Below are 24,859 nucleotides of genomic sequence, written 5' to 3'. Positions count from 1 at the left end.
CAGGTGAGGGCTCACCAGTGTGTTATGTACAGTAGCTTAAGCTTACCCTCCTTTGACTTGTACGGTCCACAATGGCCTCATGTTTTTAACACACAAATGGCATGTTCAGTTATCCACTTTGCCCACCTGTTTCTTTTAATGGGATGTTTTAGTGCATTGATTTGTTATAGCCATGCAAAATTAAATGGACATAAGTTAAGTTTTGCAAAGTACTCCAAATGTGTTGACCTCTGGTATTTAAACTACTCTATTGTAGTGTAAGCAGAGGAGTGTCAGGCACAAGCATGGAGCTCAAATCAACCAATCTAGTGGCGGTGGCCCTACGACCTAGTGCTTCAAGGGTCCTTGCAGAAGCCAATATGGCACATTACATAATCCTAGATAAGGACCCTTGTGCCCCAACTCAGGTAATTGGGAACTTTTTGACTTAGGCAGGTAGATTTTCAAAAGAACTGGTCATGTTTTAAAATTGCCAGATACGTCTGTGATTCCTTGCTACTCAGAAATTTGACCCATGTAGGGTAAGCCACTGTACTCTCTGTATCTAACAATATTTACCAGTTTTATAACATTTGTGAAAGTGGCAGGAGCCGTAAGAGTATTAAAAACACAAGAAAAATAAAAGAGACAATCCACTTTGGTTCATCCACCTGTTTCATCTGAAGAGCTAAATAATTATAGTTGTTCACTATTTTCTTAAGGTCAAGATGTTACTAATCAAAAATGTTGAAGGAGAAGCCTTGACAACCTTTAACAAGCATCAAAAGTCTCCTTTTTGGTCAAATGTGTAGTTCTAACCACTGTGCTACCACATCCAAACACGACATCTGTGTCCTCCGCTCCAGGCTTACAAACAACATCTCATCTCTCACATCCTGTCAATGTCATGTCCTTCATTCGGTGACTAACTTGTCTGTAATTCTTAGCAGTGTAATACTGTACTGTATATTTTAAAATAAATATAGGAAGACTGGTTTTCTGTTGGTACATTTTCTACTTGTAGAAAGTTATAATCATAACAGGAGTAGAATGAGTAGCCGGCAGAATGGACATACTGGAAATGTTTACGACAGATGCAGACTTGTGAGAGAATGATAAGAGGATTTGTAGTTTCTTGAATTAATATACAGTAGATGTTGGGTAACCTTTTCTTGCACTTGTGTCTGCCATGAACAACTGTGACCACCTTTGGTCATACCAGTGGTCACTAACAGCTGCTTGCTGTGCTTAGCTTACTTTTGGAGTCCTGTGGCTCACTGCCTGAGTGCTCTAAGCTGCAGCCCCTACAGCGGTGGTCTCTCCGACTTACACAGCCAATCACTATGCTCTCGTATCTTGATGGCCGTAAGGGTTATTTCAGGTGAGTGCCGTCACTAAAATGAATAAATGACTAAAAAGATCAAGAATAACAAAATGCATACATTTCATGAGCATAATTATATATACACACATTTTATTTTTGTCCAATTGCACAGTATTGTTGTATGTATATTCATTTTGAAAAAACAAAAATATTCCTCAATATATGTGCAACTGAGGAAAATGAAGCCTCAACTGTTTTCCCTCAGTGTGAAAATTTGACATCATCTGTTCAAGTCGAGTGTCCACTGCTAATGCTGATGGCTGTCTTCTGGCCATTCATTTTTTAAAATACTACTTACTTTGACGAGTAGAGCCACACATCATAACTTCTGCGAGAGTACGGCATCCGCAGTAGGTACAAGTTTATGCCTGGGACAGCGGAATCAAATGTAGTCCACTTGAACAACTCATATAAAGCATTTCTAAAAACGTTTCAGAAGTAATTGGCAGGACGCAGACAAGAAAACAAACAGCTTCTTTAATGTGACGTTTAATGTGGAGAAAAAAAAAAAAAAATACTTCAAAATATACAGTTTTGGGAACCACAAAGCAGCAATTAAAAGACAAGCAGGCAGGATGTTTTAGACCAGAGTGGCGAGTGAAGCTTGTCCATTGGTCAGTCACAGGGTGGGGTCCTCAAAGCTGCTCCTTTAAAGCTCACTGCAGGCACCTCATACTCTGGAGGACCTTCTCAAGACACTGGCTGACACGAGCGTCTGAACAGCTGCCGTGAACACCGCCAAGTACGGCCTTAAGAAAGGAGGACACAAAGAAGGGGTTAAGTACGGGACGGTGCTGCTCTTTGCAGGTCAGTAGTACGTCATGACAGAACTGGAGAAAAAGCAAAATTAAAATAAACAAAACAAGAAGAAAAGTGGGGATCTCCATTCAGTACATTTGGGAAAGAGATGTGACTTGTACTGAAGTATGATGCCCAAGATGGTAGCTAATCCCAGACTGGGTGCCAGGCATTTGCATTACATGCTCACTCATTGCAACCCACACTTGTATGGCCACAGTTTATAGAGTCACCATTTCAAGTAACCTGCACATTTTTGATAGGTGGGAGAAAAACCTGAAGAGGAAAAAAAAAAACTGATGACGGGAGAACATGCAAATTCCACAGTAGCAGTGACTGGGCTAAGGTTCAAAATGTGGCTGACCTACACTCACCTAGAGGATTATTAGGAACACCTGTTCAATTTCTCATTAATGCAATTATCTAATCAACCAATCACATGGCAGTTGCTTCAATGCATTTAGGGGTGTGGTCCTGGTCAAGACAATCTCCTGAACTCCAAACTGAATGTCAGAATGGGAAAGAAAGGTGATTTAAGCAATTTTGAGCGTAGCATGGTTGTTGGTGCCAGACGGGCCGGTCTGAGTATTTCACAATCTGCTCAGTTACTGGGATTTTCACGCACAACCATTTCTAGGGTTTACAAAGAATGGTGTGAAAAGGGAAAAACATCCAGTATGCGGCAGTCCTGTGGGTCGAAAATGCCTTGTTGACGCTAGAGGTCAGAGGAGAATGGGCCGACTGATTCAAGCTGATAGAAGAGCAACTTTGACTGAAATAACCACTTGTTACAACCGAGGTATGCAGCAAAGCATTTGTGAAGCCACAACACGCACAACCTTGAGGCGGATGGGCTACAACAGCAGAGGACCCCACCGGGTACCACTCATCACCACTACAAATAGGAAAAAGAGGCTACAATTTGCACAAGCTCACCAAAATTGGACAGTTGAAGACTGGAAAAATGTTGCCTGGTCTGATGAGTCTCGATTTCTGTTGAGACATTCAAATGGTAGAGTCAGAATTTGGCGTAAACAGAATGAGAACATCAATCCATCATGCCTTGTTACCACTGTGCAGGCTGGTGGTGGTGGTGTAATGGTGTGGGGGATGTTTTCTTGGCACACTTTAGGCCCCTTAGTGTCAACTGGGCATCGTTTAAATGCCACGGGCTACCTGAGCATTGTTTCTGACCATGTCCTTCCCTTCATGACCACCATGTACCCATCCTCTGATGGCTACTTCCAGCAGGATAATGGACCATGTCACAAAGCTCGAATCATTTCAAATTGGTTTCTTGAACATGACAATGAGTTCACTGTACTAAGATGGCCCGCACAGTCACCAGATCTCACCCCAATAGAGCATCTTTGGGATGTGGTGTAACGGGAGCTTCGTGCCCTGGATGTGCATCCCACAAATCTCCATCAACTGCAAGGTGCTATCATATCAATATGGGCCAACATTTCTAAAGAATGCTTTCAGCACCTTGTTGAATCAATGCCACGTAGAATTAAGGCAGTTCTGAAGGCGAAAGGGGGTCAAACACTGTATTGGTATGGTGTTCCTAATAATCCTTTAGGTGAGTGTAAGTAGACACTGCCACTCCAGGGCAGGCAGGCAGGCAGACAGACAGACATGCTTAATCTGGGAACTGAAAGTGAAATGAGACTGAACGATACCTGGAGGTCCTGACCACAGAGCTCACTCAGCAGGAGGAGGCAGCGGGTCACATGCTCTAGCAGCTCATCCTTCATGGTCTGTGGTGTGGAGCTGCAGTCAGTGGACACATCATAAAGCAGATTCACAAGGGACTTCACCAGCACATGCAGTCGGGGGGCTATTCTAGAAAAAAGAAATGTCATGTTCCGAGGGGTTTTCTGATCTTAAATTTGAATAACTGGGTGTAAGAATGATATGCCAAGAGCTTCTTAATTTAATGTTTACTTATATATAACTCATTTATGAATAAAAAAGGTCTGAATTAGTGTCAGCTGCCTTAATTTAAGGTGTTAATAAGAAATAATTTACTTCTTGTAGTAGAAGTACATTCAATAATACACAAGCATACTTGTGTCAGATATTTGAAGTATTAAAACGCGTGCTTCACTTTAAATGTTTAAAATTGGTATATTCTTGATTTTAGTAGAAAGCGGTTATTTTTCACCCTCTGATAGAGGGCTAGAAAGATCACTAGTAAATGGGGAAATTTCAAAATCACTGTGCTTCAAAGAGTCTAAAACAGAGGTTCCTAGGGACCCCCTGTGACAGCAGATTTTTGATAAAACCAGATTCACAATCAATGATAATAATTTATAATAATTATAAATATATATATATTTATAAAAAAATTAATTAGGTGGTCTTTTTTTCTTTTCTCATATTGTGCATTCAAGTTAAGCATGGCAGTAAGGTTTTACTGTTTATAAGCATTTAGAAATATTTCTATTTTTTTCAAAAGCTGTAAATGCTTAACTCTCTTTTGTTGTTTTCCCCTTTTCATGTGTAGTTTGCCCCCTTCATTTAACACTAATAGTGACAATAGTGATTAACCAGCATAGCAGACACCCGGGATGATGAAAACAGCAACGACTTCAGTGTCAGACCTGCTAATTAGTAAATAATGAATGAAAAAACCAGAACATGTGGAAAAGCAGAATAGGAATACTGTTAAGTTAAAAATAAAAAACAACAAATCCCCCATATAACTGCTTAGTATATTTTCATAAAACTCTACCAAAGATAGCTTTGAAATTTCTAAATTGATCCCAAAGTACAGAAACTGGTTAATAACAACTCGCTTGATTAGGCTGAGAGTCCAATGAAAAACAGAAGTTAGCAGCCACAGAGGGTCCCCAGGACCGAGTTTGGGAAGCACTGCACTAAAAAGATACCCCACATGCTTATTTTTGAAATTTGTCATTTGTAACCCTTTAGGAATCAAATATCAGAAATATCTTCATATTTGTGATCAGCAACCTTGAAATAGCATAAAGCAACACTCCACATGCCTGTTTTACAGAAACCCCCCTAATTTTAAGGAACTTTAACCGCTCATATTCCTATAGAAGAAAGATGTCTGGGATCAGTTTATGTGACAATCACAGCTTAAGTCCTTCTCATGTTTTTTGCTATAGGTTTATAATTTATCATAAGGGTATAATTTGCAATACAAAATATTGTCCAAACTTTGCCAAAAAATTAGGGTTTGTTGGGTCTAGAGAGCAAAAAAATAGCAGGAACCCCCAAAAAGTTGAAGTCTGTCATAACTGGACAGCAAGACAAATTGAACAATATATCATATATAAACTTCTACGCGTGGAAGTGTGTCTGTCTGTCTGTCCGGTCTGGAAGTGAGAGGTGGAGTCAGGGTAAGGGCTCCGCCTCCGAGCATACATAAGAGAGGCGAGCACATCAGCAAAACAAAACCTCAGAAGAAAGAGTCACTCACTTATTGGCTAATACACAAGCGATGCGAGCACGTCGGCAAAACAAATCCTCCTAGCTGAGAGATGCCCAGAGTAGTTCTCTTGAATTACCCGACATCTTTACATTTCAGTTTTTTTTCCTGACAATTTCAATAGTTTCTAGGACCCCAGGCTTTTTACAGCACAGGCTTACACAACTAGTGTCATATAAGGTGGTTTTCTCAGACTGATGAGTCAGAAGGCATCGGGCAAAAGAGACTGAGTGAAGCCATTTGACAGCATTCAGAATTAAACTGTTATGAGCACAATAATACAAGGAGTGTTCAATTATTTCTCTGTGTCAGTAGGAAATAAAAGACTTTCCAATAATTTTGTTTTATTTTTCAATATAGTTCCATACACTTCCTCCACTTTTCCTGCAATGACTTTAACCACTTTAAAAAAAAAAATCTTCTGTTTGACCTTCAAACCAGGATGTCACAGCTACCTTGACCTCTTCATCACTTAAAAAACGCTGTTCACGGGGGAGGTTTCTACAAAACTCAGAACAGGAAATAATCTGAGGGAGCCAGTTCAGGACTGTAGGGTGGATGGTTCAACTGCTGGAACCCCCATTCTCAGATGGCAGCCTTTGATTGACGTGACATGCGACCTGGTGCACTTGATTTGCTTGAGGAGTCTCTTGACATCTTGTCTCTTTGAATGTTAGACTCGCACTGAGCCACAGCTATGCATGAGTAACCTTGAGACATATCACAACATGCACAGACTTATTTCAACATACTTTCTTTCATACTCAGATAAATTGAACACCCCTTATACTTTAATGAAAATGCACAAACATCACACAGAATCTTCAAACTGCACGTACTACAGTCAGACTTGCTTGTAAGTTTCCAGTGTGCAACTCCTATTTGCTTTGAATACTACTTGTTTGCCACATGATATTCTTCGAGTTGTACAAAACATACTGAATGGAACTGTGGCTACTCAAGAACCGGAAAGTGAACAGTTTATCAAGTAAAAAGGATGGCTTCTTACAAAATGAGTCAGCACCTTTAAGGAGGCATTTGTGTGCATGTAACGGGGAGTGACAGCATTGTATTATGGATAGTGGCCCTTGCCTCAGCAAGTACATTATTAAACAAGTAGCTCTGTAAGGCTGTGCTGCAAAAAGCCTGGCGTCCTAGAAACTACTGACATCGACAGAAAAAAAATTGAAATGTAGAGAAGGATCTACTCTGGGTGTCTCTCTTCTAGGAAAATTGATTTTGCCGATGTGCTCGCATCGTTTGTGCATTAGCGGTTAAGCGACTGTCTCTCTTTTCTCGTCAGTTTTACTTTGGTAACAGAGTTGCTTTCTTTGAGCTTCATGCTGTAGCCTTGCACTTCCAGGCAGGACAGACAGACACGCACACTTTCGCGTGTAGACGTTTATATAAAAGATGCTTAGAGGAAGCCACACCATACATAGTTTTATCAGAACATTTATAAGAAAGAAAGAAAGAAAGATCAACTGCTTGTCACCGACCTTGGCCAGGCATGTCTTATTGTACTTTCAAGTGTCTTCAGGACATACAGCCTTGCCTCTTCCTCTGGTGCATCACAAACCTCCAGGAAGCCAACTATGACCCTTTCCAGTCTCTTCAGATGACGGGCAATTAAAATGCCCAGCCTGTAAAATTTACAAGAACTTCAGAATTACATTCCAAGGTAAAGCATTTGCAATAAGACAGCTAAAGAGTCAATCCTGTTTCTTGTCCTCTGTAGTCACATGCAAGGAGATGGCAGAAGTGGCATACAGTATTCCTTTAGATCTGAAAACGTTTAATCTTGTCTCATCATACTGCCAAACTACTGGTCACTTATTGTCAGTGCTGCTCTGGGTAGATATCCAGGTTATATTTGTCTCTTATTGGCTTTGTAATCAGAGAGTGGATCTATAACACTTCATTTTTACACTGGGTTCAAATCATGCAGAAGCTGCCATAACTATATGTATGTATGTATGTATGAATAGCTCTAAAGCTAAGGATCTACATTGGTATCTCTGGAAGGTTGCCGGTTCAAATCCGATTACTGCCAGAAGGGATCCTACTCTGTTGGGCCCTTGAGCAATGTCCTTAATATGAAAATTGCTTCCTGGGATGCTGTACGATGGCTGACCCTGTGCTCTGACCTCCAAAAGATAAAATGGCAATTTCCCCTTTGGGAAGAGTAAAGTATCAAAATTAAAAAAAAAAAAAAACACATACACATTTGACAGAATATTTATGTTTCCTCTATAGATTAATTGGTCAGAGTTTTTCAATAAACAATACTGATAAGACTACAACATGAAATTACAGTAAATAATCGGTGTTTGGTTTATGAAACTGTAAGTTTCCGCCAAATATGATCACTCGATAAGACCAGTGTTTGCCAACCAGCGTGAAGGTGACACACAGGGGTGCAACATGGAAATAATAGCACAGTGCACCTGGGTCTGCACCTAAGAGGGACAGGCTTGGCAGGTGGTGGAGACCTGTCTGAGGAGGACAGGACTACTGGAGAAGCTGGCGTGAAAGCAGCTCCACAACTGTTATGCGTCTCCTCACTCCTAGAGCCCATCTGCCCTTGGTGTGTGGTCGCCAATGGTCCTCACAGGGCTGCTGGACAGTGGGCATTTGAATTGTCCCTGAGACACAGGGGGACTGGCAAAGGGACAAAGCAGCTGAGAGATGCCACCAGAGTGCCCAGTAAATGCTGTGTCTGTGGACGCTGATTTTTTAACTGCCTTCTCCAGCAGTCCTGCCCCTTCAGAGAGTTGAGCACATTGTCTGTGAGATTTAAAGCGTTTGGGCTTAGTAGAACAATGGTGTGCCTTGAGATGTTTTTGGTTACAAAACATGTGACACTTTTGCTGCTGCTGTAGATTCTAGTCTAAAGTAATGAAAAATGTATTGTTTAGCAAGGTAGGACACTAAAAAGGTCATGATGACCAAATATGCATTTCCAGAGGCTACACTAATCACTTACCACAGGTATATCTTTGTCAGCTCAACAGTTGCATTAAAGGAGCTACAAAAACACACACCACAAACCTTAAACAAAGATCAGGGCAGCATATTATCATCTACATGTTAAGAAAACTTCATTCAGACAATTTCAGCCGAAGGCCCTAAAAACGCTGCCTGTGCTAACATCGTCTACCAAGCGCATGTGGGTACATCTGACCAGCACCTTTTTAAAAGACAAGTTTGTGTGTAAAGAACAGCACAAAACTATGGCTGGATGGCATACCATTAGGCCGATATGGACCATCTGCTTTCCTAGTTCCTAGTTTGTCATTCTCAAGGTTCTGTGTCTCAAAATCAAACAGACGTTTGAAACTTTACTTGAACGTGGAACTTTACGTCCAGCAGCCCTCAACTTTTATAATTGTATTGTGGAGTCCATCCTGACAGAATGCATGGTGTGCTGGGATGGCAGCAGTTCAGCTAGGGCCCACAAGACATTGCAGAGGGGGGTGAAAACAGCACAGATCTTCACTGGCACACACATACCATCTTTGGAAGACTTATTTACCAAGCTCTCTCTGGGAGAGGTAAAATGAATCATAAGAGACCCCGGTCATCCTGAATGGACAATTACCTCCCTCCTTCCAGCAGGCAGGCACTATAGAACTAGTAACACCACAACTGTGTTAATATGGCTGTGATATGTGACTGTATGTGTCTGTAATCCATGGACTGAATGAAGAGCCACATCTTAAGCGATTCTTGTGTATGTAATGTTGTGTTTCATGTGCTTTACTGGGATTATTATTAATATTAGAATTCATTTTGAGCTTTTTTTCTCTTACGGATGTTTTATGTTGATTATTGTGTCTGCAAGGAACATTATACCAGTAAGAATTTCTCTGTATGCTGTACATGTGACAATAATAAGATTATTTATCTCTGTCACCTATCCTATTACCGCAGTAGATGAAAACAGGAAACCATTCACTTCAAAGTCCCATAAACAAAACATTTTATGATTTATTTGGTAACAGAGGTTGTAATTGCCAGGGATGCCATTATACAATACTAGTAACGGCGCACTGCACGAAATACACTTGACTTGAGCATTCACAGTTTTCTACATTTCTCTTTTTATTTATTTAGAACCATTCATTCTCTCTTTTGAGAAACAAGTAAATTTTGTAGTCACGAGTTGCTTTTCCCAGCTTCGTCTATTAGGTAAGATCAAGCCTTTTTTATCTTCTAGGGATCTTGAGAAAGCTACTTATGCTTTTATTTTTTCTCGCCTTGATTACTGTAATTTGCTGTATTCTGGGATTAGCAAATCCTTGATACACAGGTTACAGTTGGTCCAGAATGCTGACGCTCGCTTTCTGGTTGGGGCAAGAAAGTATGACTCTGTTTCTCCTATTTTAGCTTCTTTACGCTGGCTGCCTGTCAGTTTTCGAATTGATTTTAAAATCTTGTTGCTAGTTTTTAAATCTTTACATGGGCTTGCTCCTGCCCATTTATCCAAATTGTGTGTTTTACACCAGCCATCCAGAGTGCTTAGATCTTCTGGTTAGTTGTCTCTTGTTGTCCCTCGTACTAAGTGTAAAACTAAGAGGGACAGGGCCTTTGCAGCTGCTGCTCCTCGCCTGTGGAACTCTTTACCTCATCACATAAAGGAGTCGTCTACAATTGAACAGTTTAAAACAAGATTAAAGACTCATTTCCATTCACTTGCATTCCGTGACCTTCAGTAATACTGATGGTTTCCTCATTGTGATTATGTAATCTTACTTCTATTTATTAATGTTAATTTATTTTATTTCTATGTATGTTATTTGTCTTATTTGTTTGTTTTCTTTTATTCTATTACTGTAAAGCACTTTGGCCACAGCATTCCTATGTTGTTTTAAATGTGCTATATAAATAAATTGACATTGACACCAGTAACAGCGCACTGAGCAATAGTGTGCAGTGAATACACTTGACTTGAGTATTCATAGTTTTCATCCTCTTTCTCTGTACGTTTAGCATTCGTTTGCTCAAAGGTTGATGTGCTTGCTGCTTCCTGAGCAGCTTTTCTTTTCTCCACCCTAGTGGCCCTATTCTTCTCTTCTTCCATCTGCATCTTTTCACTTTAAAACTGGTTAAGTCAGTGTTTGTGTTGCAATTAGTACATTTTCCTTAATTTTTCACTTAAGCTGGCACTTAAGTCTTCACTCTGCCTCAAGAGTGATTTAAGATATGAAGAGGTAGGGGAAATGATGGCAAAGGTGGTAGGGATTAGAACAGTGCCCATACGCATGCGCCACCCTGTTGCCCGCTGCCAAGAGTTGATTCTACAATAAAATAAAATAAAAATAAAAAGAGGAATAACCTTAGTGGTAAATCATCACCCCGAAAGCAGATAGTAGACATCACATCGTATGTGTGTGTCAAATTTCAGGTCAATAGGTCAAACGAGCTACAGGTGATTTAAAATTCTGGACAAACGGACAGCCACGGTAGCGTATTATATAAGAAGATTATCATGAGTTACAATGTGACAAAATTGACATTTTTTTATGTGTGGTGATATGCTAAGAATTTCAATTCATTCTGTGATATGCTGAAACTCATTATTTCCTTTTCTTGACTTGAAATATATCGTCATGGACAGGAACGTCCAATAACAAAACTGTATTAATCAGTGTGAAGAAAACAAGCCGCCCTGGCCTGCTAGTGAAAGCTTGGCTTAAGAATTGATTTAAGTCAGAAACGCACTGGAGATCTGCAGACATCAAGAAATCAAAACTGGCATGTAAAAACGTGAATGCTTTAAAAATGAAGTAATGAGCTGAATGTGAGAATAAGTTGCTCTGTCTGTCAAATAAATTATCTCCTTTGTGACCTAGTTAAAAATGAACTTTTGAAGCAAGACATGTTATTACTCAAGTATCATGCACTGAAGTCTTCTTCTTCTTTCGGCTGCTCCCGTTATGGGTTGCCACAGTGGATCATCTTCTTCCATATCTTTCTGTCCTCTGCATTTTGTTCTGTTACACCCATCACCTCCATGTCCTCTCTCACCACATCCATAAACCTTCTCTTAGGCCTTCCACTTTTCCTGTTCCATGGCAGCTCTATCCTTAGCATCCTTCTCCCAATATACCCAGCATCTCTCCTCTGCACATGTCCAAACCAACGCAATCTCGCCTCTCTGACTTTGTCTCCCAACCGTCCAACTAGAGCTGACCCTCTAATTTACTCATGTCTAATCCTATCCATCCTCGTCGCACCCAATGCAAATCTTAGTATCTTTAACTCTGCCACCTCCAGCTCTGTCTCCTGCTTTCTGGTCAGTGCCACCGTCTCCAACCCATATAACATAGCTGGTCTCACTAACGTCCTGTAGACCTTTCCTGTCACTCTTGCTGATATCTGTCTGTCACAAATCACTCTTGACACTCATTTCCACCCATTCTACCCTGCCTACACTCTCTTTTTCACCTCTCTTTCACAATCCCCATTACTCTGCACTGTTGATCCCAAGTATTTAAACTTATACACCTTTGCCAACTCTACTCCCTGCATCCTCACCATTCCACTGACTCCCTTTCATTTACACACATGTATTCTGTCTTGTTCCTACTGACCTTCATTCCTCTCCTCTCTAGAGCATATCTCCACCTCTCCTCTCTAGAGCATATCTCCACCTCTCCAGGGTCTCCTCAACCTGCTCCCTACTATTGCTACAGATCACAATCTCCAATATCATCTTACAGACCTCCATCCTATGCTGCTTAACTACACTTTCCCCTGCCACCCTATGTTCCTCCCTCTTCTTAAAATACGTATTCACCACAGCCATGTCCATCCTTTTGGCAAAATCCACTATCCTCTGACCTTCTTCATTCCTCTTCTTGACACCATACCTACCCATCACCTCCTCGTCTCCACTGCTCCCTTCACCAACATGCCCATTGAAATCATGCACTGAAGTAATTAGTTAATGATTTAAACACAACGGTAAGCCATATGAGAAGCTTTGGGCTCCTTCAGTGCTAAAATAATGTGAAGGTGGCCACATTACCAATAAACACCTTTCTATGAAGGGTGGCAGATTTCTTGCATAGACTCTTCGTAACTTGATCTTGTGCTCCATTTCCATGTGCATCAAAATGAGTCGCAAGACTTCGTCATACCGATTGGGTTTGCGAGGGTCCCCTGCCCTATGGGATGGGTTTTCTAGTACTTGTAGTAGATCTAGCATACATGGTAAAACTACCTGGACAGAGCAGGAAAAACAAAAAAGAAAAACGACACCTGTCAAAAAGGATCACGGAAAGGGGACAAGCCTACCAAGCCCATCTTAAAATTCTTACTTACTTGTATGAGGTCAGCGTCAGAGGTGTACAAATGGTTGAACAAAGCATGATACAACACCTGGGCTCTGTTGTACTGCCGCAGATCAGCCGCAGGCTGAAAGAGAACAAAAACAAATAGTGCTAGTAAGGAGGAGCGGAATATTTACTACAACAAACACAAACATATTTAACAGAAATATTCAAGGGCAGAAAACAGTGCAAGTAGCATGCTGAGCGTAGGGTGGGCACACAAAACGGAGGGTCAGAACAACTGCTGGATGAACAAAAAATGTCAAAATCTAATTCATTAATTTAAAACTTTCACTAAGATGTTCTGCTGTATACTTTGTCACTACAGTAGATTATTTTAGTTCATTAAAGGTGAAACTACATGTTTTAAACTACATGTATAAAAAAACGCTTCACTTTGTAACTTTTATGCGTCAAATCCTAATCCTAAACCTAAACAGACAGCTCAATTTGCAGCACTGTGGATGAAGCTCATGGGAGCCCTGACTCTTACTTAAATCCTAAAACATTTGATTATGAAAAAATAACTTTGACTTCTGTAATGGAAGGATTTTTCTAAAGAGAGGGGGGATCAAGAGAGCAGATGGGCGTTGGTCGCTCAGCGCAAAAACCAGCTTCAAGAAGGAAAAGTACTGGGAATATAGCCAGAGGGTTATGCTGACTTGTTTTTCACTTCGAGGGGCTTCACTATTTTTGTGTGCCTTTTGGTACCAGACGCCGTCTCTGTCAGGATAAAGGGGCATGCTGACTTGTTTTTCACTTCAAGGGGCTTCACTACGCAATTCTTATTTTTGTGTGCCTCCTGGTACCAGGTGTCATCATCATCAGGACCAAGTGCAAAACAACACCGCGTCCCGTGGAAAGGTGTGTGTGCTGAAACTAATCACTTCTGTATACACTGCTTACACGTAAGCCGCTTTGGGCAAGGACGCTCAATTAGTATATAAGGGAAGGTTTCGCCCTCAGTTTCTTTGGAGGCTCAACCGTGGGGACAGCGCGCACCGCCCGGTATTTGAAAGACAAAAATGAGTTGGTCCTCTGACAAGACTGACAAGCGGGCCCCCTCAGTCTACTGGTCTGGGATGATAGCTCTATGTCTTTTTATATGTCCGTAAGTATTATTTTGTTTTGTATGTCTGCATTATATGTGTTTGATTATTATAGTTGATTAAGTAAATAAAATAGAAGTATTGGACCTCTTCTCTCTGATTCTTTGCCTACTTATGTTCTAATCCCTTGAACCATTTTCCCACAACAAAACAACTTCAAAAATACCAAACTTTTCCTTCAAATGCACCCCATCACCCAAGTCAAGTATACTGCACTCAGAGCAATTGAGTGATGGACGATTCATTGCTAGCAGGTACAGATTCAATCTAAAAAAGGACCTAAGTTAAGATTCTCTTTTAATTACCCCATTTAGTATAAAAGTTGCAGTATTAACCTTTTTGGTCTTCTTTCCCTGTCCTATACCACTCAAAGAGCTAGAGAGAAAACAGTAATGCTGAATTCACCAATAGTGAGCTCAGCCATCAAGCCTGTGCATTGAGCCACACTGGCTACTGCTGTTGTGACGCTACATAAAGCTCATAGCCTACCCAACAGTAACAACAACAAAAAAAAAGCAAAAGAAAACTTACTACATTCATGACGATGTGATGAAGACAGCGCACGCCAAGGACCTTGTTCTCTGTTCGATAATCATCTGAAATAATCAAAGAGGCAGGAAAAACATGTTCGAGGTGGACACACAGCCATGGTCGAGGCACTTGAAGTAGACTCCACAAAAAGACATGTTTGGTTGCCTGGTTCAACTTCCATGTGTCTCTGCAAGCAAATTAATAAATACATACATAGGAAAAAAAAACATATTTTTGACCAACAACATTAAAATATTAAGCAAACTTGACTAAAACCCTCTTTGCAATGTTTAGTGCGGATAATATTATGAAACAAAGAGTTACACAAATGAAAGACTGTATACTTAAGCTCAGTTTCCTTTACAGATCTGTAGCTTTGGAAGCTCCTTGGGCACTGGCATACACAACACACTTTCATTAGATGTTGCAGGACAGGAGTCTATGTCTACTTGTACCAAACAATGAATCGATTTATAAACCATCCGCACCACATCAAGAGTTTCACATGCTAAACAGGTTCACAGCATAATAGCAAATATTCAAACTGATTAGTGCAATAAAATCAAAAAACACCACTCATAGCTGGAGAAACAAGAAAGCATAGCTAGTAAATTACATCTGCAGGCACCATCAAAACCGTTTACCTGTGGCTGCACATATTTGTTCCAACCAGTTTTTAATCAGTCCTCATTACTTTTAATTGATCTCATTGTTTAATTAGCCAACCCTTTTTTTCCTTTTGTCAGATCTACACTTAAAGGAAATTGGATCTTTGCATGTCTTCTGTGTGTCTAAATGCTTACCTTGTTTTGTTTTTTAAATTCCCTTTTCTGTGGAGTTTTCTTTCTTTCTTAATTAATGTTGAGGTGAGCTGAGCAGACACAAGGAAAAATGACTCTGAAAGGCGCAGCTACTTGTGTGCTTATTTGTAAATAATTGTGCAAATAATCAGAACATCAACAAAATAAAAAATTGTTTAAAAGAAAAAAGAATCAATTCTTAATCATCTAATCCATATAAATTCCTACTTCATTAGGTAAAAATATAGCATAACAATTCTGTAATTTCTGGAAAAGAACAGTTTGCCTAATTAAGGTAGGAGTCAAATTAAGAGAAATTAGTTGGGACAAAAAACCTGCAGCCTCAGGGGGCCCTGAGGACTGAATATTGAGATCACTGGTCTAAATGGGAAAGTACTATAAAAATAAATGTGAGATAAAATGATAATACGGTACAAACAAATAGATCTATGTACAAAACATTAAAATTGTGTCCGTCCGTACAGTATGCACAGTTTAATGAAAGAGGGGCACTTTTTCGGGTTTGCACTAGAACACTGGCATCCTCAAATATCGTCCTTTTGGAAACTCCAATGAGGCACGCTGTTTCTCTGGCCTTTATTCCAAGGAGCAGATACATCTTTAACACTTCAATGCCAAGGCTGATCTGGTACTGCGTGGGCTGCCGTGTCCACTGATGCTGAGCTTAGGTGATGTAGAACATCATTTACCTTGGGGCTGGTGAAAGCCTCAACATCTCCAAGCCTATCTAAAATCAGTTTGCATCTAAGTAATATAAAATTCCATGAACTCTCGTTGGTTCTTGAAAACCACCTTCCTTCCTATTAGAAGCTGCCAGTACCTTCCAAAATGCATCAGTCACATATTGAAGCCACACCCACTGACTCACACTACCGTATAAACTTCCGTATAAGTTGGGTCTTGAAACCCAAAAGATTGATCATAAAATCAGACCCCAACTTATACACATGCTCAAAATGCGACCCTTAATTTTTTAACATTTTTTTTACGTCTTCTTACTTCTTCCAATCTCGCACCAGTTTCTCAGACTCATTGAATTTTGTGGCAGCACTGCAGTTACCAATTTCTTTCGCCACTTCAACGACTTTTAATTTAAAACCAACTTCATATTTTCTTCTGATCGAACACTCCATCATAGATAAGGGATGCTCTTACGATGAAGGTGTATGAGGGTATGAAATACAAAAAACACAAATCAGTGCAAACGTCGCTTCGGAATCGTTCGGGTATTACCGTGTGGTCACATAGGCACTATACATAGAAAAAAAAAAGGCAGTGTGCTCCGTGGTTACTTTCTCAGGTGGGCATTAGCATATCATGATCTCTTGGACCAATAGCTTGAGTTTTCCACATTCGACTTTTTTGATTGACATTATAAAATACCAGAAATTATACAGTAAAATCAAACCCCGACTTATCCGTGGGAGAACTTAAACAATAGTATATACGGTAATTAAAATATATTTGCATGTTGAGAACTTGAAAATGAAAATGCAAAGTGGAAAATGAAAATTCAATTATAATTTTAATTTTCATTTCCTTTTTTGCAGAAAAAACCTCCCATAGACAGACTATATGAAATGACATATGAATAAACTGACAGTCTTATGGCCCAGGTTGAGCAATAAAAAATATAAATCCCAGATCTGACTTTACCTGCTTGAGCTCCCATCAGGTCACATGTGTAAAAGAAAATGTCACTGTGTTGGCACAACGTGGACTTTCTTAGCTCTGACGGGACCTACATTTACTTTGTTCATTGGATGTTACCATTACCGTGTCTCTGATGTGGAGCAACACTTGAGCTATCCTGTCACTTTTCTCTTCACTCTGTACACCTCAGACTACAAATACAGTATAACAACAGAGGCCTCATGTATAAACGGTGCATATGCACAAAAATGTTGCGTACGAACGTTTCCACATTCAAATCGCAATGTATAAAACCTAAACTTGGTGTAAAGCCACGCACATTTCCACGGTAGCTCATACCCTGGCGTACACAAGTTCTCCACTCGGTTTTGCAAACTGGCAGCACCCAGTGTCAAAACAATGCTACTGTTCCTGTGTGGTTACCCTTTCTTTTTCAGATCCACATCCCTGACGCGGCTTTATAAATACACTAAAATTAACTGCATATTGTTTATTGTAATTAATCTGTAACAATATAATGGTCCACAGAATGGTCAAACTATTCTAAATACAATAGCTGCTTTAGCGTTGTTAATCTCACTGAACCTTCTTCTTCTTCTTTCAGCTGCTCCCGTTAGGGGTTGCCACAGTGGATCATCTTTTTCCATGTTACTCTCACTGCACCACTTGGAGTATTTATATCACTGTATCTGAGTGTGGAATCACAGCTCTACAGCAGCTGACTGGAAAAAGAATTATCGGTATACAGCATCAAGCATACGCTGCCTCAGCCATGCTGTCTATTGAACTGCAAACTTGCGATACATTGCACAACCTGAGCCACTTTATAAAGCGCGTATTTACATATGATGATATCATTTTTAAGATGAAATGCAGCAAAATATGTTTATTATATTATACAGATAAAACTTTAACTTCATTGAAATATTCTACATTGTTGATAATTAAACATGTGAGGACACGGTGCAGCAGCACTAGCGAGGAGCTGGCAATCCGTTCACGGATTGTTCCTGCCTCGCACTGTATTCTTGCTGGTGCTGGCGTGACAAGGGAAGGATAGATGGATAGAATAATTTAACATGTACTACGAAGATATTTCAATGTTCCTTAAAAGTTTTGAAGAATCGGCGTTCTAAGCTTACAGATGGCTTAATGTCTATTACAGAGCTAATTGTGTGGCGATTGGGTATTTGGAGAAAGAATAGTAAGGACAGGAATTGGGGGTTATTACATTTGAAAGAGACAGTACTGCTACAATAAAGTATTTCATTAAAGGTCGCGCATGGCACAGCAAGCATCTTGCGTGAGACATGAACAATCACCGCGCCACCATGTTCCCATGTTTAATAACATGCTTTAACTCCTTTCATCATGAAAATGATATCACGTATACATCTCAGTATTTTAATTATTCAGAGAGCTGTAATATCACAAATGTAATAGATTCTGTGTCCTGTCGGAGAAAGAGAAGGCCCATTTAAGAAGTACGTAGTGATTCATATACATAGAGAACACAGAAGAATACATACAAAACAAAGCATTTAATGTGGTACTTTAGTTACGATGGAATTTGAGAAACTAGTAAATGAAACGATTTTAAGATGAAATTTATGATGTTCTACTTTAATGACAAAATAAACTACGCGATTAAAGTGGAAATTTCAAGATTAAAGTTGACATTTCGAGCTTTTTCCCCACTGTATGCCTTTTTTTTCTCTGTACCCTAATAAGCTTTCATATGACACTCAGACGGTGGGCTACGACTCACCTTTTCACTGCGACTTTGATATCTGACAACTTTTTTATTTCGGGCACTGTGTGACTTTGTGAACTTGAGGTTTCGAGTTTCTCAGACACGCTATGTCACTCGATCAACTTCCTTTTGTTGTAAATAGTACGTTTTTCCCTGACTCCACTTGGTATTTGCTGAAATTCTTCTATTATTTCCCCCCGTGCTTTTGCCATTGCCTTTTCACAGAACACTGAGCTTAACGGCTATTTATATTGATTTGCATATTCAAAGAGGCGTAATTCTGGGAGGAGACAGGGTGGGACAGCAAGTGTGTGCACGTGCGTTACTTTTCACGCTGTCTGGAATTTATGGAGCGGAAAAACATGGAAGTTGGTGAATGCACAGATTTATGCATCTGGATTTTTTTTGTGCGTAAGCACATTTCCGCTTTTGTCCGTACGCCATGTTATAGTGTGAATTCTACGCAGGGCGTTATGCATGAGGCCCCAGGTCATGTCACTTGCAGAAATTCTCAGGTGATTCTGCACTTATGACGTGTATTGATAAGGTGGATGAGTCAGAGTATAGGAGTCTGAAGGAGAACTTTGTTTCTTGATTTAAAGAGAATTGTCTGCAACTTAACATCAGCAAAACCAAGGAACTGGTTATTTAATTGCGATGCACCAAAGAGCCTTAATGTCCGGTCACTTTCAGAGAGTTTATGAAGAGGTGGTGCACTGCTACAGATACTAGGAGGCCCACAACAGTGACGTGCTGCACTGGTCTACTAACACAGAGGGACTATATAAGAAAGGGCTGACTATTTCTCATTAGGAAAAGTGTTAATGATAGTGACATCCATTCCATGTTCTACAACTTTGTGATGTCCAGTGTGATTTTCTACATTGTGTTGTGCTGGTAACCGAATCTATAGGCTGATTAAGAAAGCAGGCTCAGATGTTGGATGCACCCTCGATACACTCAAGGTGGCACAGAGAAAAGAATGATGACAAAACTGAGTGCCATTATGAACAATGCTGCACATACTCTCTCTGATATACTAACAATGAGGACTTTCAGCCAGCAAATGATTCAGCAGAAGCGTGCTAAGAAATGCTACTGGGGATGTTTTATAACAATGGCAAAACAACTTTATAATGCCTCACTGTGACTACTCTCTTATCATTAGACAAGTCAGAAGTGGAAAAATTAATGAAAAAAACCTGAATGCATTGGAAACCAGCCTATAGTCAGGACCATACGTATTCAGAAAGAGACACAATTTTCGTAACTTGGCTGTCAGTCCTAAACTGCACATATGATAGTTTTGGTAAACCCCTTAAATTCAAGTTCAAAGTCTATGTATCAATGACATAATGATTTCATTTTTTTCAAATCCATTGTCGTGGCCTACAGAGCCCAAATTATGAAAGTTGTGTCACTATCCAAATACTTAATGGACCAGACTGTATGTGAGACTGGGCGCTAACCTTCGATCTGCCTATGGGGGTCAGCTGTGCTGAAAAAACCCCAGTACTGCTTGTTCAGATTCTAGCTCGAATGTGGACACACTGCTTGTTTCTAACACATAGCACTACTGTTCACCATTAAAGAATCATCATAACAGCATGCAGTGAAAGAAAACAAACCTCAAACTAACTCACTTTTTGAGCTCTGGTCTTTGCAGTTCTAACACTGCTCCAAAAATCCCAGTTGTGCCTCCATCTTGTTTCCCACACAACAGCTCACGCACATTTTTGCAATAAGCTGTCTCCACCAGAAGGTCCATCAGTTTGTTGGCAGCAAACCTTGAGCTGGCAGTGGTCCAGGGATAATCCTGCAGATGTGTGGCAGCAAAAATAAAGACAGAAGGTAAAAGGGTGCTGGCAGGTGATGTTTCAGGCACCACGGTGCTGTTACAAGGGTTCAAGTGCTTTTCTGCAGCAGCCTTACTCAAGAGAATCAGAAGCACTTCTGTTATGTTCTTTGCCCGGTCAGGAATGAGCTGATATGAACTTTCCGGTAACTCTCCACTGTCCAACTCACATTTTGGAAGGATGGTATGCTGGATGAGGGAGTTAACAAACTCTTTCCATATGTCACCAATATTGAGCCCTGCGTTTTGGCAGCATGGGGAGAAAAGCCAGTGGACATCTGCTGCTGACAGGAACGATCGGATATCTTTTAAAATGCCCTCCTGAGATTTGGGTGACGTTGCTGCTCGGAACAAATGTTGAATCTGTGATAGAGCTTTGGAGACAGGAATGCAAGGCTGAGGAGAAGTGCTGTCTGAAGTCTCCTTGTTTTCCAGCTGGAGTTTGGTTAGGATTTCTGACAAATCCATGTTTGGGAATCTGTGGAATGAAACTGAATGAGATATCTGTGGCAAGGTACATAAACGATGCACAACTAACATAAGAACATAAAACTGCTTTGGAGAAGGTAATATACAAGAATTGTACCATACTGGATTTTTTAAATTCTCTGTTGGTTGTAGTTTTAGAATTACATTAAAAGGCACCTATTTGCAGAAAAGATTGTGTAAAAACTGGAGAATGAAAACAAAAACAAAACATAAATGCCCACCTGCATAAACTGAGGCTGGGCAGCCATATTCTGTTATAACTGAAAAGCTCTCCAGGATGTTCGGGTGAGCCATGATATGGAAAGTTTGATTAGACAGAGACCTGAATCTGTTAGGCTATGTGCACCCTGTGTTAATTAAAAACGGTGTCAGATAACCCAACACCTAACAGGCACTTGTCAAAAGGAGGCCATATCTAACACAGAGAGGTCTGCTAAATAAGGCAGGCAAGGCCTGGTGGCAACAGGAAACAAAAATAATGACGCCTGACCAGTCAAGCAGAGGATAAAATGCCTCAGGATTTCCAAAGTTTTAAGAGAAGTGACTGACCTTGCAAAGCTTTCTGATGTTTAAATTATGCCATTCAGCAATTAAAAAACGTTAAGGATTAAAGGGCACTACCAAGTAAGCATAGCCAACCACAATTCACTTGCTTGTCAGGCAACGTCAAGTCAAACATTAATGATCCTGCTGCTTTTTATTAGCTGGATGCTGTCCTGTGCTGCTCCTGCAAATCAATTCTGATGCCCAGTTAGTAGAATTTTACCTCAGGCAAATTTGCAAATATGTATTTTTACATTATATATTTTTTGGCTGTAGAACATTTCTGAGTAGCAGAAGCACATTTTGCAGCTTGACAGCTTGATAAAGCTGTCAACAAACCAAAGGGGATGAGCCATCAGGTCAAGGGTCACACTGTTACCTACACTAGCTACTTAACCCTGCATGGTATACCACAAGGTGTAAAAATATGCATTGCACTAGTTCTGTAACATGCTGCTCACCTCTGAAAGGTTTTTTAAATGTGAATAAATAAACTCTTGAATGTTCACTTTTTTTTGCAGATTCATTTCTTCACAAAGTACCACATAACCCTTAGAAAGTCTCTTAAACTGATAAAGGCTGAACTGCGTAAAACTGGAAACAATTACATTTATGAAATCATGATTTGTAAGTCATTAAGGCAGTGAGGTGTACTGGTTAAGGCTTTGGAATTCAAACTGTGAGGTTATGGGTTCAAATCCCACCACTAACACTCTTTGACCATGAGCAAGTTGCATCACCTGCCTGTGCATCAACTGGAAAAAACAAAAGAAATGGAACCAATTATATCATAAATATTGTACATTGCCTTGGATAAAGGTGTCTGCCTAATAATGTAATAATATTTCTATTAGGTTATATAGCATGATGTGTCCAAGAAGGTTATGCTCAACCTTTATAATGAATGCACTGGTGAGGCCTCATCTTGAGTACTATGTGCAGTTTTAGTCCCCAGGCTACAAAAAGGACATAGCAGCACTAGAAAATGTCCAGAGAAGAGCGACTAGGCTGATTCCAGGGGTTGAATTATGAGGAAAGATTAAAAGAGTTGAGCCTTTTCAGTTTAAGCAAAAGCAGATCTCTTCAAGAGGTGACATGACTGAAGTGTTTTAAATTATGAAGGGAATTAGTACAGTGGATTGAGACTGTTATTTTAAAATGAGTTCATCAAGAACACAGGGACACAGTTGGAAACTTGTTAAGGGTGGATTTGGCACAAACATTAGGAAATATTTCTTTATACAGAGACCCACAGGCACTTGGAATAAGCTACTAAGTACCGAGTGGTAAGATAGTAGAACTTTAGGGACTTTCAAAACTGGACTTGATGGTTTTTTAGAAGAATTAAGTGAACAGGACTGGTGGGCTTTGTTGGGCTGAATGACTTGCTCTCATCTAGATTCCTCTCACGTTCTAATAATATCCAGATGGCATAATGCCTTCAGCCAAATAATAATAGCATACATAACAAAATAATTGCAAATCGACTTTGGTTTTAATAGTTTAATCAGTTTATCTTACAAACAGCCACTCAGGTAAAGCTCACAACGTGAATATAAGGCTGACTGGTAACCCTATAATGTCTCTGTCTAAGTGAATGTGAGGGCATATGTGTATATGTTATATAGCCTGTTAAAGACTGGCGCCTTGCCCTGGGTTGGTTTCTTCCTAGTGCCCAGTCATATCAGTGACACTAAACTGGAATAAGCATATCTGAGAATAGATGGATCTGTGGTTCTATGCATGACCACGTCATTGTGGGCTTTGGACTTCAAACCCTGAAGTTGTGGGTTCAAATCCCAGTACTGACACTGTGTGACCATGAGCAAGTCACTTCGCCTGCATGGGCCTCAATGGGAAAAACACGTCGAATGTAACCAATTATATCTCAAATGTAAGTTGCCTTGGATAAAGCCAAATAAAAAGCAATAATAATGTCCAGACAGCAGTGTGGTGGACTGCCGGAGCCCTTGCCTGGCTGGGCCGCCTATATAGTGGCAGGACCAGGGTAGAGAGCATATTCAGGGTAGTACCTTCCCTACTGCGCTAATTGGCAGGCCCGCTGGATTTCGTGCGGGGTGGTGATGGGATGAGAGAGAGAGAAGGAAAAAAGTGGGCTTTTGTGTTTGGCACTTTGGAACTGTGCTATGTGGGTGAGAGACGGTGGAAGGTGTTTTCCACAAGAAAAATAAAAAGCTGTGTGCTGAACTTGTGTCCTGCGTCTGTCTGTGTTGGGTTTGAGCGTCTGAAGCGGCTGACCGCGTTCACATGGTGAATATACAGTACAGCATGCAGCTCTACGCCTTTGAATGGGGTTATTTTAAAGAGAAGTCGTATGCCCTGTTTTATGTCTAACAGTGACCACAACACCTCTTATGAACACTGAAAGATGCGCACATGTTAGCCAAAGGCAGCATGTAAATGCGAATTTAAAACAGCAACACGGTAGACTTCCAACGAGCTCGGCGTTTCTTAAAATTGTAAGTAATGAAAAAATGCACACTTACGGTAGTCGTTATGTTTCAAATTACAGTCATAAACTTAAACCCATCATAATACGTCCAGTATATGAAATACATACCCGTCCGCATACACGTTATTGGTATCATATCTGCATACATGTGAAAAAAACATATTTGTATTTAGAACCGTTATCTATACCATTAAAAGAAACTGTACACATACCAAATGCACATTAAGTACCGTAGTCACAAATATTGGCAAACAGTTAACGCTTCTCTTTTACGACAGATTGACATAAGCGACTTCCCATACTCGATTTATGACAATCTTCTTTCGATTAAGCTTCCCACAAACGACAGGAAAAGCAGTCGATCACCGTTCGGACGAATGCGCGCACTCGCTGTGCGCGCTGCCGGCGTGCTGCTTTATTTGCTTAGCTGCTTTGCTTTTTTTCCCCTGTTGCTTCTTTTACTTTTAACACACGCAGAAAATCCTGTTTGTTTTACATGAATAATCAAGCGATTTGCATTTGTTTTATATTTGTATTATAAAATGATTTCTTTCTGCATTTCCTAAGTCCTTTGGTAATGCATTTAAATAAACACGAAAAAAAAGAGCGTTTGAACTTACAATAAATATATTACAAATGTAAATATAACTTTTTTTTTTTTTTTAAAGGAAACT

General features: G+C 40.1%; 1 protein-coding gene across 2 annotated transcripts; it reads right to left on the bottom strand.

The window, feature by feature from the left end:
• Positions 1 to 1,836: 1,836 nt before the first annotated feature.
• On the bottom strand, positions 1,837 to 24,578 carry tti2 (TELO2 interacting protein 2). 2 transcript variants are annotated; one of them, XM_039769248.1, is made up of 8 exons: positions 24,398 to 24,570; positions 20,469 to 21,158; positions 14,599 to 14,785; positions 12,951 to 13,043; positions 12,665 to 12,849; positions 7,121 to 7,264; positions 3,844 to 4,006; positions 1,837 to 2,112 (listed from the first exon to the last, which is right to left on the bottom strand). In XM_039769248.1, exons 2-8 carry the CDS (start codon positions 21,146 to 21,148, stop codon positions 2,020 to 2,022), a joined length of 1,545 nt encoding a protein of 514 aa, XP_039625182.1. In that variant the 5' UTR covers positions 21,149 to 21,158; positions 24,398 to 24,570; the 3' UTR covers positions 1,837 to 2,019. The 2 variants fall into 2 exon arrangements, with proteins under 2 accessions (XP_039625182.1, XP_039625183.1); XM_039769249.1 differs by lacking the exon at positions 1,837 to 2,112 and having other exon boundaries at positions 3,856 to 4,001; positions 24,398 to 24,578.
• Positions 24,579 to 24,859: the final 281 nt, after the last annotated feature.

Source organism: Polypterus senegalus, chromosome 11 (assembly GCF_016835505.1).
Source record: "Polypterus senegalus isolate Bchr_013 chromosome 11, ASM1683550v1, whole genome shotgun sequence".
NCBI lineage: Eukaryota > Metazoa > Chordata > Cladistia > Polypteriformes > Polypteridae > Polypterus > Polypterus senegalus.
This window is presented reverse-complemented; position numbering and strand designations above follow the sequence as displayed.

Coding starts and splice junctions, on each gene's coding strand:
- tti2 (XM_039769248.1), bottom strand. CDS start 21,148: ATGGATTTGTCAGAAATCCTAACCAAACTCCAGCTGGAAAACAAGGAG. Junction 13,044..14,598: donor ATCACATCGTCATGAATGTA/GTAAGTTTTCTT, acceptor GTTCTCTTTCAG/CCTGCGGCTGATCTGCGGCA. Junction 4,007..7,120: donor ATAAGACATGCCTGGCCAAG/GTCGGTGACAAG, acceptor TCTTTTTTCTAG/AATAGCCCCCCGACTGCATG.